This window comes from Alternaria hordeiaustralica (assembly GCF_023758085.1).
Source record: "Alternaria hordeiaustralica strain BMP 2776 chromosome Unknown scaffold_14, whole genome shotgun sequence".
Classification (NCBI taxonomy): Eukaryota; Fungi; Ascomycota; class Dothideomycetes; order Pleosporales; family Pleosporaceae; genus Alternaria; species Alternaria hordeiaustralica.
In genome coordinates, this window is record NW_026056786.1 from 382,152 (window position 1) to 397,488 (window position 15,337).

The 15,337-nt window shown below is 54.2% G+C and overlaps 2 protein-coding genes across 2 annotated transcripts; one reads left to right on the top strand and one right to left on the bottom strand.

Annotated features, from left to right (window-relative positions):
• Positions 1-388: 388 nt before the first annotated feature.
• On the bottom strand, positions 389-2,268 carry J4E84_006952 (uncharacterized protein; the record flags this gene model as incomplete). Its single annotated transcript, XM_049389539.1, has 5 exons — positions 389-1,574; positions 1,628-1,667; positions 1,721-1,779; positions 1,831-2,140; positions 2,193-2,268. The coding sequence occupies 5 exons, from the start codon at positions 2,266-2,268 to the stop codon at positions 389-391; spliced, it is 1,671 nt and encodes a 556-aa protein (XP_049242732.1).
• Positions 2,269-6,905: 4,637 nt separating this feature from the next.
• Positions 6,906-9,397, top strand: J4E84_006953 (uncharacterized protein; the record flags this gene model as incomplete). The annotated part of the gene is made up of 4 exons (XM_049389540.1): positions 6,906-7,729; positions 7,778-8,050; positions 8,101-8,158; positions 8,210-9,397. The coding sequence occupies 4 exons, from the start codon at positions 6,906-6,908 to the stop codon at positions 9,395-9,397; spliced, it is 2,343 nt and encodes a 780-aa protein (XP_049242733.1).
• Positions 9,398-15,337: the final 5,940 nt, after the last annotated feature.

Below are 15,337 nucleotides of genomic sequence, written 5' to 3' on the forward strand. Positions count from 1 at the left end.
CAAGTCATGAATTGGTGCTCGAGCACGCTAATCTAACATACAGTGTAGCAAAGAAAACTAATAACTACTGGGGTATTCTGTTCTTGAGACAAACGCCGGCTCGGGGATGACCATTGCTGGTCTCCAATACAATCGAGCTTTCCCTTCTAATAATGTTGACCCAAAAAATGCCGCCCTGCTAAATGATGTCGCTAAATTGCACCCATAATGATGCGCCGCGCGGGAGATGTAACCCTCATCTCTGCCGCGATAAAAAATGTCTCTATAATCCGAAATTATGATGTGAAAGGAAGGGTCGCTACCAGCGCGTCGACGCCATGCAGAGGGCTTGCGCCGCATCATGCAGGTCGATGGGCGTCGTTACTGTTTTAGTCGTGATTGCGTGGATCTATTTGGAGAGGACGATCTCGATGTCGTCCGGAGTAAGAGTGATGACGGACTCTGCGTCAGAGTCAGAGTCGATGAAGGACTCCTCGTCCTGTGCAGCGAAGCTGGATCGCTTGGTCTCTGTGAGGGCGAAACCGGGGAGCCATCCAAGGAGGGCGACGGCGGCGATAGCCCACCACGCAAGACCAGACATGTGCAGTGTGGTACCAAGGCTGTCGACGGCACCCGAGATCGTGGGACCGAAGCCGCGAGAGATACTGGCAGAAGACATGGCAACGCCGTTCAGCGTGCCGAGAACCTTCTTGGATGGGGATGAGTTTGCGAGGATGATAGCCAGGGACGGGTAGGAGAGCGATTGGAAGGTGACCTTGGCCATGAGCAGGACCGCAAGTCCAGGGATGCGCAAGTTCTCGGGAAGGATAGCCAGGTAAGGAGCAAGGAGGTACAAGATCGGGTAGCAAGCTAGAGTGATCCAGAAAGTGCGAAGGCTACCGAGCCTCTTACTGACCCATGGGAAAAGGATGACCTGTGCGAACATCTGGAGGAAACCTTGCACTGCGAGGAACGCGCCGGTCGTTTGAGTGGACCATCCGAAACCACCCTCAAAGCGGAAGGGAAGATGTTGGCTTCCCTCGGTTGGCACATGCTTGGACATGAGAATAGGTAGAAGCTGCTCGAGAGAGATGGTGTGGAAAGCAAGAACACCATAGCACACTACATTCAGGCACACTTGCTTGGTGAATGCTTGTCGGAAAGTCGGCGCTGGCTCGAACTGCTTGTCCAACTCAAATTCCGGGACCTCTGAAATGGAAGTTCGTGTGCTGCAGAGAGTAGGCGAAGTGTCGGTGCTGCGGTAGGCCTGGACGTCGTGGTCGTGGTCGCTCAACATCGAGCGCATCTCGTCAAGCGAAGCATCCTTGTCGTCAAATCTCGCATCTGCCTCGCGCTTCCACAGCTTCTGGAGAAGCCATTGCCCCGCTTCGCGGCCTCGATCCTGGTCGTATTTGCGATCCTCGTGGGTCTCTTCCAAGAACAAAATACCGACAGTCAGGCCGAGAACGACAAAGCCGGTGCAGACCAAGTTTGGAAGAAGGAACGGGTACGTTTCGAAGATGGTGTCCTGGAAAAACGGCATTACGTTAGCGGGACGAGCGAGCAAGCCGCCAAGCGCTCCGCCAATGATGGTGCTACAAAAAGCGGTCAGCGTGTGGACGAGTCGGGCTGCTAGGAAATATCTTACCCAAGGCACCAGACAAAGGGCATGATGGAATAAGCGCGCGCTATGCAAAGTCAGTCGTGCGCGGCGTATAATTAGAGTTATGGCAAAACTCACGCTGATGTCGCTCGTCCGTAACAAGCTCTGCAACAGTGGTCTGGAGAACGCCGATGTTCCTGCATATTCGGTTAGCGAGGCTCAGACGCTAGATCGAACTATGACCTCACCCGTTAAGCAAACCCCCGAGAGCCCGCGCAATCAACGCCATTGGTAGGCTCTGGGAAAAGCCGAAGAGCAACATGCTCAGCCCCGTACCAAAAAGACCTCCAAGTAGGACCTTCTTCCGTCCTACCCGATCGCTGAGTCGGCCCCAGAAAATGCCACTGATGCATTCCATGAATGCGAACGAGGATGTGACCATGCCGGTGTACATGGAAATTTGGGCGGTGGAATGTCCGGTCATGAATGATTCGACCATGAAGTATGCGTAGGGAAATATCGACATGAATGCGATTGGTTCGCATATCCGGCACAACGCTACCATCGTTAGCGACTGTCGTGTGCTGCTACATCATGGCATGCTGCTCACCAAGTACGGCCATCTGTCGGGTTGGGAAAGGTGTTATATCGCTGCCCGCGGCAGCTGCCACGCCATACCGAGCCATGTTGATAGTATCGAAGTCGAATGTAAGGTGGTGTGCAGGTGTAGAGGTCGAGGTGGTCGAAGAAGAATGTCAAATACTATGACAGCAGGTGGTGAATGTCAAAGTGAAGTGGGAGTCGGCTGTGACAAATAAGACATGTGCGAGTTTGCGACAGATTAGTACCTCCAGGGCTCAGAGGTCAGAGTCAGTTTGCAAAGGACGCGAGCGTCACAAGGTATATAAGGAGCAGCAAGATTTAAGTGGCGTCCTCAAAACGGATAGACCGCTGGGATGAGCAAGGATTGTGGCGGCGGGGAAGAAACGGAGAACAAGCGGTGATGGCAGTGGGTATGGATACGTAGTGTGGGCGGATAGGGACAGCGGAGGGACCAGCGAATGTAAAATGAGTAGCGGATCCGTGATGCCATCGTTGCTACGAAACAGCCCACCGTCTGTCGATAAGCGACCGGAAAATGCAGTGCTGGCAGCCGAGCTGTACCTAGCTCTGTTTTTTGTGACTCCATGTCACCGGACGGGCTCTGTGAGTCTGTGTGAGCATGCGAGAGCGAATGCAGCCCCCTGAAAGTGGGCCAGGGCTGGGCTGGGGAAGCTTTCTGCTCATCGAACAAACCGGTCCGGGTTGGACGGAATCCACGACATTGGACAAGCTAGAAGGAACCGAGTAAGGCGGACCAGGGAGAGTTGCAAGAGCGTTGGACGTGGCTCGTAAGAGGAACAGGATCAACAGAGCAACCCGACTCCCCGGGACCCAAATCCTCGGCGCTAGAGATGCCCGCATGCCTCTACCGACATTCACAGGCACTAGCGCCCTGAGTCGCGCCACAGCAGGGGAGACCCTGTCGCTCTGTGAACGACATGGCAACATGCCGGCGACTTGCGGCTTGCTTTCCTTCCCTAAACGGACGTCGCGGCCCAGAGGCCGATGCCCCGCCAGCAAATAGGACGTCGTGCCGCCAATGGTGTAGAACACAAGGCGATGCTAATTTTCGCAGCGCCCAGTTCAGGGGCACCAGGACACCAAGCCGCGGTCAGACTTTTGACGTGAGGCGAGTCAGAAGATTCGCCGCAGAATTTCGAGAAGCAGCTTGGGCCATGCAGCTGGGGCCCTCGTTGTCATTGATGATGAGCGTCTGTCATGGCATCATACCTTGCTGCTTGATTGCTCCGACAAACCCCCAAAAAATAGCGGTGTACTCCATGCCTATTCGGCAGATGCACACCAACCGGTCACGCGGCAATGCGCATTAGACAACGTCGCTTTGTTGCAATGCCTGGCGATCCGGATGGTCGTCAGCGCCACAAGGCACGAGTCGCGGCGCTTGAATGGCCGAGGAGGACGACGCAGCGCGTTTCGTATCCCTCAGATCGCAACCTGGCACTAGGCGTGCGGCGATTTCATTTGCTGCCCCAGGTATCATCTCTCTGCCCCCCTGTCCGGTCAGCGTGGTTTCGAAGCTTCCCACGCCTGCGCATTGGGCCCAACCGGGTCGCAGGACGTGGCTTGCTGCTTGCATCTGTCATTGCTGGTCACACATCGTGATTGCATTCTCATCAGTCATCAAGGCATCATAACCCTAGGACCCCCATCAGCTGACGAGGCTCTGCGCCCTTCTGCGGCGACGTAGCATCTGTACTGCTGCCCATTTCAGACCGCTTGATTAGGTTTTGCCAGCACTCCCATTTCCGGTGGGCCCCGGACATGCTTCCGTCATGTGCTGTAAGTGAGCTGTCGCGGTATACCAGCGATCTCTGCTTGCTGGTGCAAAGGTGTCCAGGGCACAACGGCTGTTTCGACGCAACCTGGCCTAAGCGGTCATGGCGGTGTGGATATGTAAGGCTGGCCTGCAGATTTCCACGCGAGGGACAGGGTTCGCAAGAAGATGGAAGCGTCTGAGACAGCCACCGCCTTTTTTAGCGCCTTTAGGTTTACGCCCCCTGGCCCTCTTATTGCTCTACTGGAATCCTCCGAGAATGACACCATGCTTCTTTGCCCTTAGGCAATAGCATAACTCATAGCGTCGTGCCGCGACGAAGATGACAGCAGATGCAGGCGGCGTGGGTTAGAGAGATTTCGGAGGATTGGGGTGTTCACGCGCTTGTCGGCACGAGTGTACAAAAACGAAAAGCCAGCCTTGAAACCGGCAGCGTGGGTCGATCGGAATGATGCTGCCCGATCATTCTGCATCAGGTAGATGCTCGATGCGGCGCCGTCTCTACTCCTACGTGCGAGGCTTTGTCTGCCTTCTTTTGCCCTCGGTTGCGACGACGTGTAATACCATCGCCTTAGGCTACCAATAGTGGGCTGACTGGAGCCAGCGCATTTCGACCCGAGCCTTGTACGACGTGGTCATCAATCATCACCAGTGCGGCACAGCGTCTCGAAATAAGCGTAGGAGGGCGAAAGTTGATTATCCTGATGCTGGTGTATAGGCTGGCTCGGCAAGCGCAAAGCGGGATGGCTAACCTCATGTCCCGACACAGGCGTTTCGAGACGATGTAGGTGTGTGTGAGCCAGTTCTGCTCTGACTCGCCAGTCCCAACGGCGCATGCGGTCATGCACCCTCCATGGTATTCTGACGTGAGTCCGGTGGTGTGCGTTCAGCCGGACCGTTGCGAGTGTGTCGGCACAGATACTCGGTCTCAGCATGCAGACAGAGCCTTGTCCCAGGGCCGCAGATGACGTCCCGAGCATGTCTGACATAGATGGACGACGGGGATGAAGCGGCAGCCCGGCATCGGGCGGGTGAGGAAGATGCATGCAGTGTTACCGCGAATATATGTAGAGGTGGTGTAGGGATGGTGTTCGACAGGGCGTTGCATCCACGAATAATCAGCTCGACCTCATCAAACACCACTCGCGAACTGCCACGTTGATGGGCAGCCCAGATCCCCCACGATGCTACCATGCGCGCATCTCCTTTCGCGACCCGGTGAGATACAGAAGGGTGTTGGTGGTGTTGCACGCTCAACGAATGGCAGGCGGGGAAGCGCGTTAGACTCAAGCAGGTGAGAACGCAGATCGGCTAGCACTAGCGTCGAACGCGCTTCGGCTCTCTCTCGCAGGCGCCGTGCTTGCAGATGCCGAACGACCTACAACCATCATCGTTGCTCTCGAGATGCCGTTGTCCGTCTCTGCGTCGGCTCTCCCGTCGTTTCGGAAGCAGCATCTTCTCGTCGAGTTGTGAGTCGAGGCACACGGCTAGCAGCGGCGCTTCCTAACTCTGCACAGCACCCGTCTGCGCTATGCACAGCTGGATGGCGTTTTCTTGAGCATCACGCCCGGCGACCCAACACTGTGGGTAGGTGTAATATTCGTGCGAAAAGGTAGGCTGTTCTATAGGGCTACGCCACGGCGTTGCGTTCCTTGCGACGTTATTCACGTTTGACAGGACCATATGCGCCTGCAGTCTTACGCTTCCAAATCTCCTTCCCACCCAGCTATCCTACTATACCCCCCCTCGTGACCTTTTCTACCGATGTCTTTCACCCGCTGCTCACGCCACTTACCACGTATACTTACACGACTGGCTCCGCCGACACGGATACCGTCAGTGCCACGGATGAGGAACGGCTGCCACCAGGAGGCTTCAGTCTCCGGCACGGCTTCCCGCACTGGTTCGGCAGAGCTCGAAGGTCTGTACCGAGTTCTCGCGATGTCAGTGAATCGTCGAATGCTTTTCCCGCGCGATCCGACTCCAACGTCGTATCTGACGTCCTCGGGGCTTCTCAGTCTACTGCGGAGTACTCCATTGTGCGCATGATAGAGTACATCCGCTCGACCTTTAGTGAGGAGTCAATATTGGACTCACTTCCACTAGAGGCTGCTGCGAATCCAGGTGCGTATCATGCATGGCGGGCACACCGCGCTCCGATATTGCAATCGCAACAGTCAGACCGAGCAACTCCAAGTCCCGACCCTTCCACAACGGACAAGTCAGAAGGTTCATCTGCATTGGGACGTAATCGCCGACCTGGAGAGTGGAACTGGGAGGGGGTCTGGGAGGAACGTGTAAGAAAAGCAGTCAAGGCTAGTATATCGGAACCAGTCCTGTTCGGCGCTGGCGCTGGAGAAGACATTGTAGGTCGCAGCCATATCTGACTAAGCCGCTGCTTACTCATGTGATAGATTCGCTTTCGCGAGGCGGACGATGAGATGCACGAGAAGATGAAGAGGCATTTAGAAGTGGCTGCCGCACAACTGGGCGAGGCGTAATGGGAGGACTATTTGGATTACAGTCCGCATCAAATATCTGGTACAAGCTATGCGTTGCCGTTCAGAAGCTAAGCATGAACTTGAACGCGTCTTGGTGCGAGTTCTTGATGAGATTGTCTTTTTTCAGAAGTAGGAAGGGGCATCGTAGGTTTGTTGACGTGCCCACCTCGCACCTTCCCGGCTTGTAGCAGTGCCTCCCACCTTTAAACCTCACCTCACCGTTGGACTTCCAACGTCTGTTCGCACATCCACTCTGCATCTCAACTTGGGCATTGCCTACTCTTCTTATCTATCTCCCAGATTCCGTTTGCCATCTGACGTCACTGTTGATAGCAAGGCCACGCGTTCTCAAGAAAGTCGAGGTGAACGAGAGCGCGCCGCGGTGACTGGGCTTTTATTTGTGCCTAATTGGGACGCGTCCATAATGATCACAACAACAACAGCTGGCAGCGTCTTTCTGGACCGCGCGCCTCTCTGCCCATCTCCCCTCCACATCCAGAAGAAATCGCGAAAAGCTACTTTTCGAAGGCGAATATTCCGTAAGTCAACTCCTACCTATTGCGACGACCAGTACGTGTTTGGTCCGCTAGACGACATCATCGACGAGATCAAGAGCGATATCTGGGAGTCACCACCCGACCACAGCTTCAACTCATCCGTCTTTGATTGGGCGCAACCGCTCAGGGCGCCTTTGTCGTGGACCGTAACACCTCTGCCTGTTAGTCGCGCTCCGAGCGACCAGCCTCTGACGATACGCAAGAACAGAAACAGTCGGTCCTCAGCCTCAGGATCCAGCTTTGGAGATCAAATGGCGTTCTCGCGCAAGAACAGCCATGTCGAGCCCGAAAACGGCGACCCAGTACGTTCTATGCCTACCACTGCAGTGACCCCTTGGCCGTTGATCGATGTGGCGTCGAGCGAGCCTGCATACCCTCTCTTTGTCGCCGATAGCGCTGAACACATGAACGCGCAACAGGCTCTTGAGAAGGCAATTAGCAACACTGAAGGTAGCACCGAACCCCTGAAGCGGCGCATGTCGTCCAAGCTTCGATCGTTCACCAGTGGTCTACCTCTCTTACGTCGTCACAACACTGGAGAGACTAGCGCTGGTATTAGCGGTTCGCCGAGTGCAACGTCGCCAACTGCAGCTACAGCGCTCGCGGCTCACGATGAGGCCGGAGAAGGCTCAGAGGAGAAGCATCCGGACGAGAAAGCTTTCGGGGCTTACCTACTAAAGAACGCCCGCAAGTAAGTTATTACCTGCGAGCTTGTGCAACAGTCACTAACAGAATCCAGCGGAGACGAGTTCACCTCCCTCATGGGGTGCATCTCGAAGCGCATTCCTTCCCCGACTGACTTTGATCATGAGGCTTCGGAAGCGCAGGTGTCAGACTCAACTTCGCATCTGCCGACGACACTGCGCCCAGCAGTTAGACTATTCCCTGAGGTCAAGCTTCTTACCGAGGAGTTCCAAGACATCGGCGTCGCTATCGAGATCGAGGGTGTCCTGCACAACCGAAAGCCTCTGCCCGATACCGGTATCGATGTGGTCTTCGTGGTGGACAACGGGTAAGTGTGTGCATGGTGGGATCGAGGATGCTAGCTGACATTGCACACAGCTACTACGTGACTCCAGCCTGTCTCGAGAGGTCGCTAGATGCGGTCAATGGAGCCTTGGTAAGCCACGATCGTTGATGTCGGTCAGAAGCAATCTACTAACATTTTTAGTATCATCTTGGCCCTAAAGATCGCCTGGCGCTGTACACCACTCACTGTACCCACCGTGATGTCACCGGAAACAGGCCAGAAGTGCTTTATGCACTTCGAACCGTCTGTGCGGAAGTCGATGAGATCTTTCATGATTTGACGTCTAGGATCGCGCACTCTGGTTCGCAAGTCTGGCATCCGCCTCGTCCAAACCCCTCCATGACTGATGTCATCCTTGGCATCGCGAAATCCATGCAGGGCGAGCACCTCAAGGCCGGTCGAACTCATGTCATCGTGCTGTCTCCTGCAGCCCATGTTTTGCATGATGTATCGAAGTCCTTCCCGGATATCTACATTCACCGCATCAATCCTGCGCTGCTCCCATATCGCCGCGAACCAGAGTTCCAGGATACCATCTGTCTTAAAGACTGCTGCAAGAACGTTTTCGCCAGCAACTGGTCCAAGTACCAATCCACGTCCGGTCGCATCAAGCGTATCTTGAAGAATGCTCGGTCTGAGAAGCCTGTTGGCGAACTGTTTGACTTTACGGTCGAACTCCGGACTAAGGCAGGTTGTGAGATTCTCTTTGTCTGTGGGGACAAGGAGATTCGCCGATTGTTTCCAGGACAAGTGCACACCCTCTTCGTCTGGGTCCGCATCAACAAGGCTGAGACTCAGGGCGTTAACCTCAACTCTGACAACCCCATTCTCAACTCATGCCTTGACGCCAACGGACTGAGACAGGAGCTGCAGAACTGTGTCCGTGCAGGTGCCACCAAGGTAAACCCTCTTGAAGTGCAGCTACTGCATCGCAGCTCACTTCACCCGACGCGATCTTGGATGTACACGGAGGCTCAGCTCATCCTCACTCGCGAGCTTGGCGGGCTGGCACCTCTCCTGGATACATCCATGGAGTTTTTCAAGCGTCAGCTTTTCTGCAACCTTTCTCGAGTGTCGGCGGACGAAGCTAAAGTTGTGGCTGAAGCGACTCTTAACACCCTCCCCAAGAATCATGAACAAGCAAAGATGCTGCTGGAGAGCATGTCGCAGGAGATCGAGCTTCACTTGGCGATCCGCAAGTATGAGAAGGAATTCCGACAGAGGCTCCCGCTGTGCCCCGGTCCCACCGACGTCGAAGCATCTCACAAGTGGCTTCACGAGTTGTGGGCTCGTAGGAGGAACAAGCGCAGCGGCTCAGACGTTGCCTGATGCCTGTCGGCGAGCATATCGGTGATTCATCAAACCATGGTGGTGAAGGTCGGTGGTGGCTGTCAGCGCCTTTGTTTTTGGCTCGAAGCTGATGGCCAGAGGTTGGAGGAGGACACTGGCGATGCATGTGTTGGAGCAGCGAATCTCGCTTTCGACTTTGGTCCATTGAAGGCGAGTACGATCTGGAACGATCTGTAGGATACACCTTTGGCTATCACGTTCTGGATCATCTTCCACGAGGCGCGGAGGAAGCCGCAGGCTGCCCTGGAAAGCCCAGGCCACACCATCCCAGAATGGTTCGCTGGGGGAATTTCTTGGGCCCCGGATCTTCTACGGTCCCAATATTACGATGTACAAACACTATTAGATTATACCCCAGTGCGAACCATGAGCATCAAACGAGAGATCATCCTGCATACGAGATTGCAAATCTCCTCGTGCTGCTAATCCCCGAATGACGTTTGCGTTTTTGCTTTTTCGTTTCATCTCGTATGCAGGTCGTCGTTTCTTTCTAGAAGGAGAAGCCCCCGGTCGAACTCGGCTGAACACCCTCTTACCCACGGCAGGGCTCGGATGTGGGCAAAGAAGGCTGAGAAAAAGCAAGGCGATGGTGCACCGGAGTTCTCTCCGTCCACAGCCCAGCCTGCATTCTGCGGCTCGATCGCGAGAGGGTTCGAAGGCCATTTCGCGGTTCACCGCTACCGCCGCTTAAACTGCACGATGCTAGCCTTGCATGTACATACGAAGCTGAGATGCGAAAAACAAAAGATACATACATGCACGATGCACCAGTGCACGCGATCCCTGAAGCCAGCCCAAATTTTTTCATGATTCCGTTCCCACAAAACGCAACACCACCATCGTGCATGCAGCAGCTCACAGACGCGCGCGAAGGCACAGACTGCAGACGTAGACAGGGTAAAAGCAGGTGCGCGCATTTACCACCCAAGGCCTAGTTTTGTCCCATGCTCCTCTTGCTTCCGATAATCGCGTGCCGCTCCCAGGAACAAGCACAATTACCCTGACTTTGGCGCCAGCGTATTAGGTCGCTGGGCAGCCCGGAAAGTTGCCCCGGCGCCCGGCAGCCAGTTACGCGTGGTAGTCGGGCGCGCGCCGGTGTATGTAGGGTTAAGGTTTGGGGCTAGCGAAATGTGACGGGCAGACTTGAACCTGACATGACCTTGTAGGTAGGATGGATGCCCAAAGGCTGTTTTGGGAGAATGGTGGTGGGAATGGGGGGTTTGGCGAAGTTTGAATACGGATGCGATCGTACGATGGGTGTGGTGCTGGTAGGGGGGGAGATGGGCGAAGGGTATCCTGGGTAGCGTGGTGCGCGTGGGTTTAGTGCGTGGGTGGGTTGCATTGGTTTTGAGATGGTACCTACCGGTGATGTATGTAGGTGTTTGCAAGGAAGCTGTGTATGCAGATGGTTGGGGGTGAGAAGATTGCATGAGACTCTCACCGCAAGAAAGTGATGTACGATGCATTGTCCGAGAAGAGTAAGGAGCGTTGTACAATTGTCCTGTCGTACAGAGATGACGAGGGCGGTTTCGTTATACTGACATCGTTATTTACCTAGGTACCTTATGCATTCGCTACTCGAGAAGTGGCAGCGCGAAAACGTTCAATCACGAGTGCTGCAATGAAGGGTACGGGTCTCATTTGTATTAAATGGAATTAGAAACTAGCTATACAGATTCTATGTACAAGGGAGGCGTTTCTGTAGCTCAGTGAACAAAATAACAGCACAAAGTGGGATAATCTAATGTGTATAACCCTCCAAGCAAGACGCCCCAGTAAAACTGCTGGAAGAGTGAGACATGAGAGACGCGTGGTGGAACGCTTCGTTCGACATTGGGCGGAGTCGTTATGATAGACCGTTGTACTGAAACTCAAGAGATATAAGTGTCGCCTGGAATGCATCGACAGGCACTGAAGACTTCAAGGAGATATACTGCATGCAAAACCGTGGCCAAAGCCAAAGCCAAAGGAAAAACCTCAAAACTTCGTCCCCACATCCTCAGGACCCCATCTCGAAACCCGTCCTACCCTCCGCGAGATGGAATCGCGATATCCAATCCCAAGCCCAATGCCTTTCTTCTTCTTCGGACTCGCAGTCTCGTCTCTCATATCGCTCATGCTGTGCACCTTGGCTAGCAAACTCATCCTCGGCCCTTCGAAACTCTTGTTCGAATTGACCATGAAGTTCGTTTGCACCGTCAAAGGTGAAGACGAAGGAGAAGAGTAATGGTTGTGAGGCGGAACCAAGAGTTGACCGGGACCAGCCAAGGGTGTCTTGCGGCGGAGTTGAATCAGAGAGCGTTTCTTGAGGGGGGGCGGAGGGGTGAGATTGGGTCGCGGCGGAAGAGCGAAGTGGTGGAAAGGTGGTGTTGGCGGGCGCGACGACATGAGACTGGATGAGCCGTTGGATGTGCGTTTTATCTCTTCCCAACCTTTGTTTCGAGGCGCGGAGGTGGTCGTTGGGGTTGGAGATGATGGTCGGACGGAGTAGGTGGATTGGGTTATTGTTTTGTCGCTATCTGCTCGTTCGGAATGTGGTGGCGATGGTGATGGGATGTTGGTTGAAGGAAGTGAAGTATACGCGTATCGGTCGTCTTTGAGTGTTGGAAAGAGGATGCTACCAGTTGACCGGGGTGGTGCGACTGTCAACGAATTTGCGGCTGCTATGCTTGGTAGTGATATTTCGTCGTCCGACAGTATCGTAGACAACATCGGTCGCAATGGCGTCCTGCTTACGGGTGCTGGCGCATATACATGTACCATCACTGAATCCGGTGTTTCCGATCTTACATCGACTGGCAGAAGAAGGTCATGTTCGATCGGGTCTGGAAGAGGGTCGTCCGTGTGTCCCTCTCTGATAGATGCTAGGATTTTACTCGCCCGACGCCAGGAAGGAGATATCGGTGGGACGTTTCTCGATTCGGAATCTGGGGAAGGACAGGCACGAAGACTCCTTAGAGATCTTTGGCTCTTGACACTGCTTCGTCTTGACGATACCGAATGACTACGCTTCAGGCTGCAGCTATTCATGATTGGACTTATTGTCGGCGATGGAATAAAATGGTCGCGGAAGAGTGGTGTCAGAGACGCTGGTACGGGGGGGAGAGGTCTTTGCGGGCCCGCAGCATACTTTGTCACCTCCGCAACAAGATCAGATCCAGGATCACTCGGCGAGGTAATCGCATCGCTACCTCTCCAGTCTCTAAAGGGGTCTCTAAAGGGGTCTTCGGGATCTCGGAATGGGTCTTCTCTCCAGGGGTTGCCAGGGTCGCTGTAATTCTGCGCACTGATGTTGAGCCAACCGCGAGGATCGTACTCGCGAGAGTTCTTCGGCACGCGAGGTGGTGTTCTGCTTCCAGTCGAAGGCAAGCCACTCGCTCCACCAGACATGAAGATGAGTGCATCATCGGATGCACTGCCACTGCCACCGTTCTCGCCGAGTGAAGGATCGTACAAGTACCCCAGTTTGGGGTAGATACCCGATGAGCCACCGCTTCCACGCTTTGCTGTATGGATGGCGTGGTAGCGGCGAGCGACGAAGATCGCAGCGACTATAGCAAGTAGGATTCCAGCTGTGCTTCCTATAGCAACCCCGGCAGTCTCCTCTGGCGTCAGTGGCTTCGAGGGTGGAGCTGCAGCGGCCTCTGTCTCGGTAGCACTGCTCGTGGGCGCGTTGGTCAATGTTCGAGTCCTGAGGGTTGTGTCGTACGTGTTTGTAGACATCGAACTTGTGCGCGAGCTAAAAACCGAGCTCTCAGTCCCCGTCTTCGTCTTCGTTATGAAGCCGCTGAGCGATGTAGGAGTAGAGAGAATAGCGGACGTGGTGGTCGATAAGAAAGGAAATAATGTAGATATGTCGCGCAAGCTACCTGATCTGGTTTCTTGGGAACTGATGACAATACTAGCCGTAAATAACGGTGCGCTGGGAGTGGGAGTTCCGCGAGTGGCGCTTGAAGTTGAGCTGTTCGTCCACCCAGTAGATGCCGTTTGAAGCGGAGGTTCAAGTGGAAAAGGTAAAAGTCCCAAGTCAAGGGAAGACGACGAGGAAACCCCTGAAGCGGGGGTTGATTGCGCAGTTGTTGGATCGCTCCCCCAAAGCGGTGCATCTGAGATCTCCGCCGCCTGACTAGATGTTGCAGTACTCAAGATCTGACTAGTCTTCGACACAATGAAGGTTTGTGTGAAAGAGCCAGATGAGCCAAAAGATGACGAAATCGTAGCAGTGCTTGCGAGGCTGCTTGCTGTCGAGTATGTGGTTGCAAAAGCCAACGAGGAGGAGACGGTGCCGTTTCCTGGTGCTGGCGGAGGTATGTACCCAGTTGGTTGCGCTGACGTAGTAGTCGTGCTCGTTGGCCTTGTCATGTTACCGTTAATTGGATTAATGGGTATGGGTTGCGGACGAGTCATGGTTGAAGAAGCGGTCTTATTGGGATTGGTAGATGCAGAAGTCGCGACGCTGCCGCTCGAAGTCGAGCTGCTGATCCGAGAGCTGCTAGATTGAACAGGTGCGGTTACATTCGATGCAGGAGTCTCGGTCTTTGTTACGCTGGGCTGAGCAGAGCTTGATGGTATACCCGCGAGCACTGAGCTGATCGACACTGTCAAGGACGCTGTTGTAGAAAGGGTATTCGTCCGCGAGAGTGAACCACTGGCGAGAGTCGGGTTTGATGAAGGACCAGTCACACTGCTTTCGAGATGGGCTGAGGAGGAAAGGGTTGCTGCCGACGTGTTAAGTGGTGCATTGTCCTGACCCGATGGCAGATTGGCGTATCCTGTTGAAGCAGACGGTTGTGCTGGTTGAGATGCGACACTGATTGGCGTGGCTGCGTCTGCGATGGAAGCCGGAGATGCGAGGCTACTGCTTCCACTTCCAATGACAGCGGGAGCAGAGCTTGAGGCCACCCAGCTATTAAGACTAGATACAGAGTGCTGAAGTAGTCCTGTAGCCTTTGTGGGCTCACTGGTGACCTGTCCTTGTAAAGAGGCCGAGGGAATAGACTTGATTGATGTGATCGCAGTAACATCGACGGTGGAGGTCGAAGATGGAGTCTGCGAGGTCTGCGAAGGATCTATCACCAGGCTTGATACAGCCGTAGAAGAAACTGCGACTGAGTATGTACTGGCAGGCAGAGGAATGCTTGACGATCGTGATGAGTCCGCAATCACCCATGTTGTGGACGGTGTGGATGTACTCGCGGTCGACTTGACGTCCGAAGTAACTGGTAGGATCTGAACTGTGGATGATGCGCGCGTAGAAGAAGAGGCCTCTGAAGGAACCGAAGATGATTGAGCAGGTATCGATGTTTGTATCTGATCGATCAAAGAGATCGATGATGGTGCAGATAGCTGCTGCGTTCCTGTGATGATAAGGGATATCGCCGCCGACTCGCCCGCAGCAGAAGATATTGCAGGCGCGCTGCTACTTGCGCTACCATATGAGCTTGTTGTTCCATCTGAGTCTTGTTTTGTTGGATTTGGCTGGCGAGAGGAGCTGGTAGTCTGGATAGTGGCTGTTGACGGCGCGTTGATCTCGGACTTCGACGTCGTAATAGAGTCCACTGTCGTAGAAGTGTAGAGCGTCGATGTAGCTGATGTGCTTAGGCTTGTTGGAATTATTATCTCTGATGTGCTCGTGTCATTGCGAAAATGCAAATCGCGCCGTGGAATTATAGGAGATCTCTCGTTCGTGAGATGAGTATTAGAGAGGCTTGCAGCTGTACAACATGAGTTAATGCAACCATCTACCAGTGCTCCACTTACTCTTTGAACCTGATTCAACATTACTCGCAACTACCAAAGATGCAGTGCAACAAGCGAACAGAACACGCTCGAACCAACCCATTGCATGCTCACGAGATCTGAAACGAATGACTAGAGGAAAGCAAAGCAGAGTAACAACAACGAGGCGGAGGCAGCACG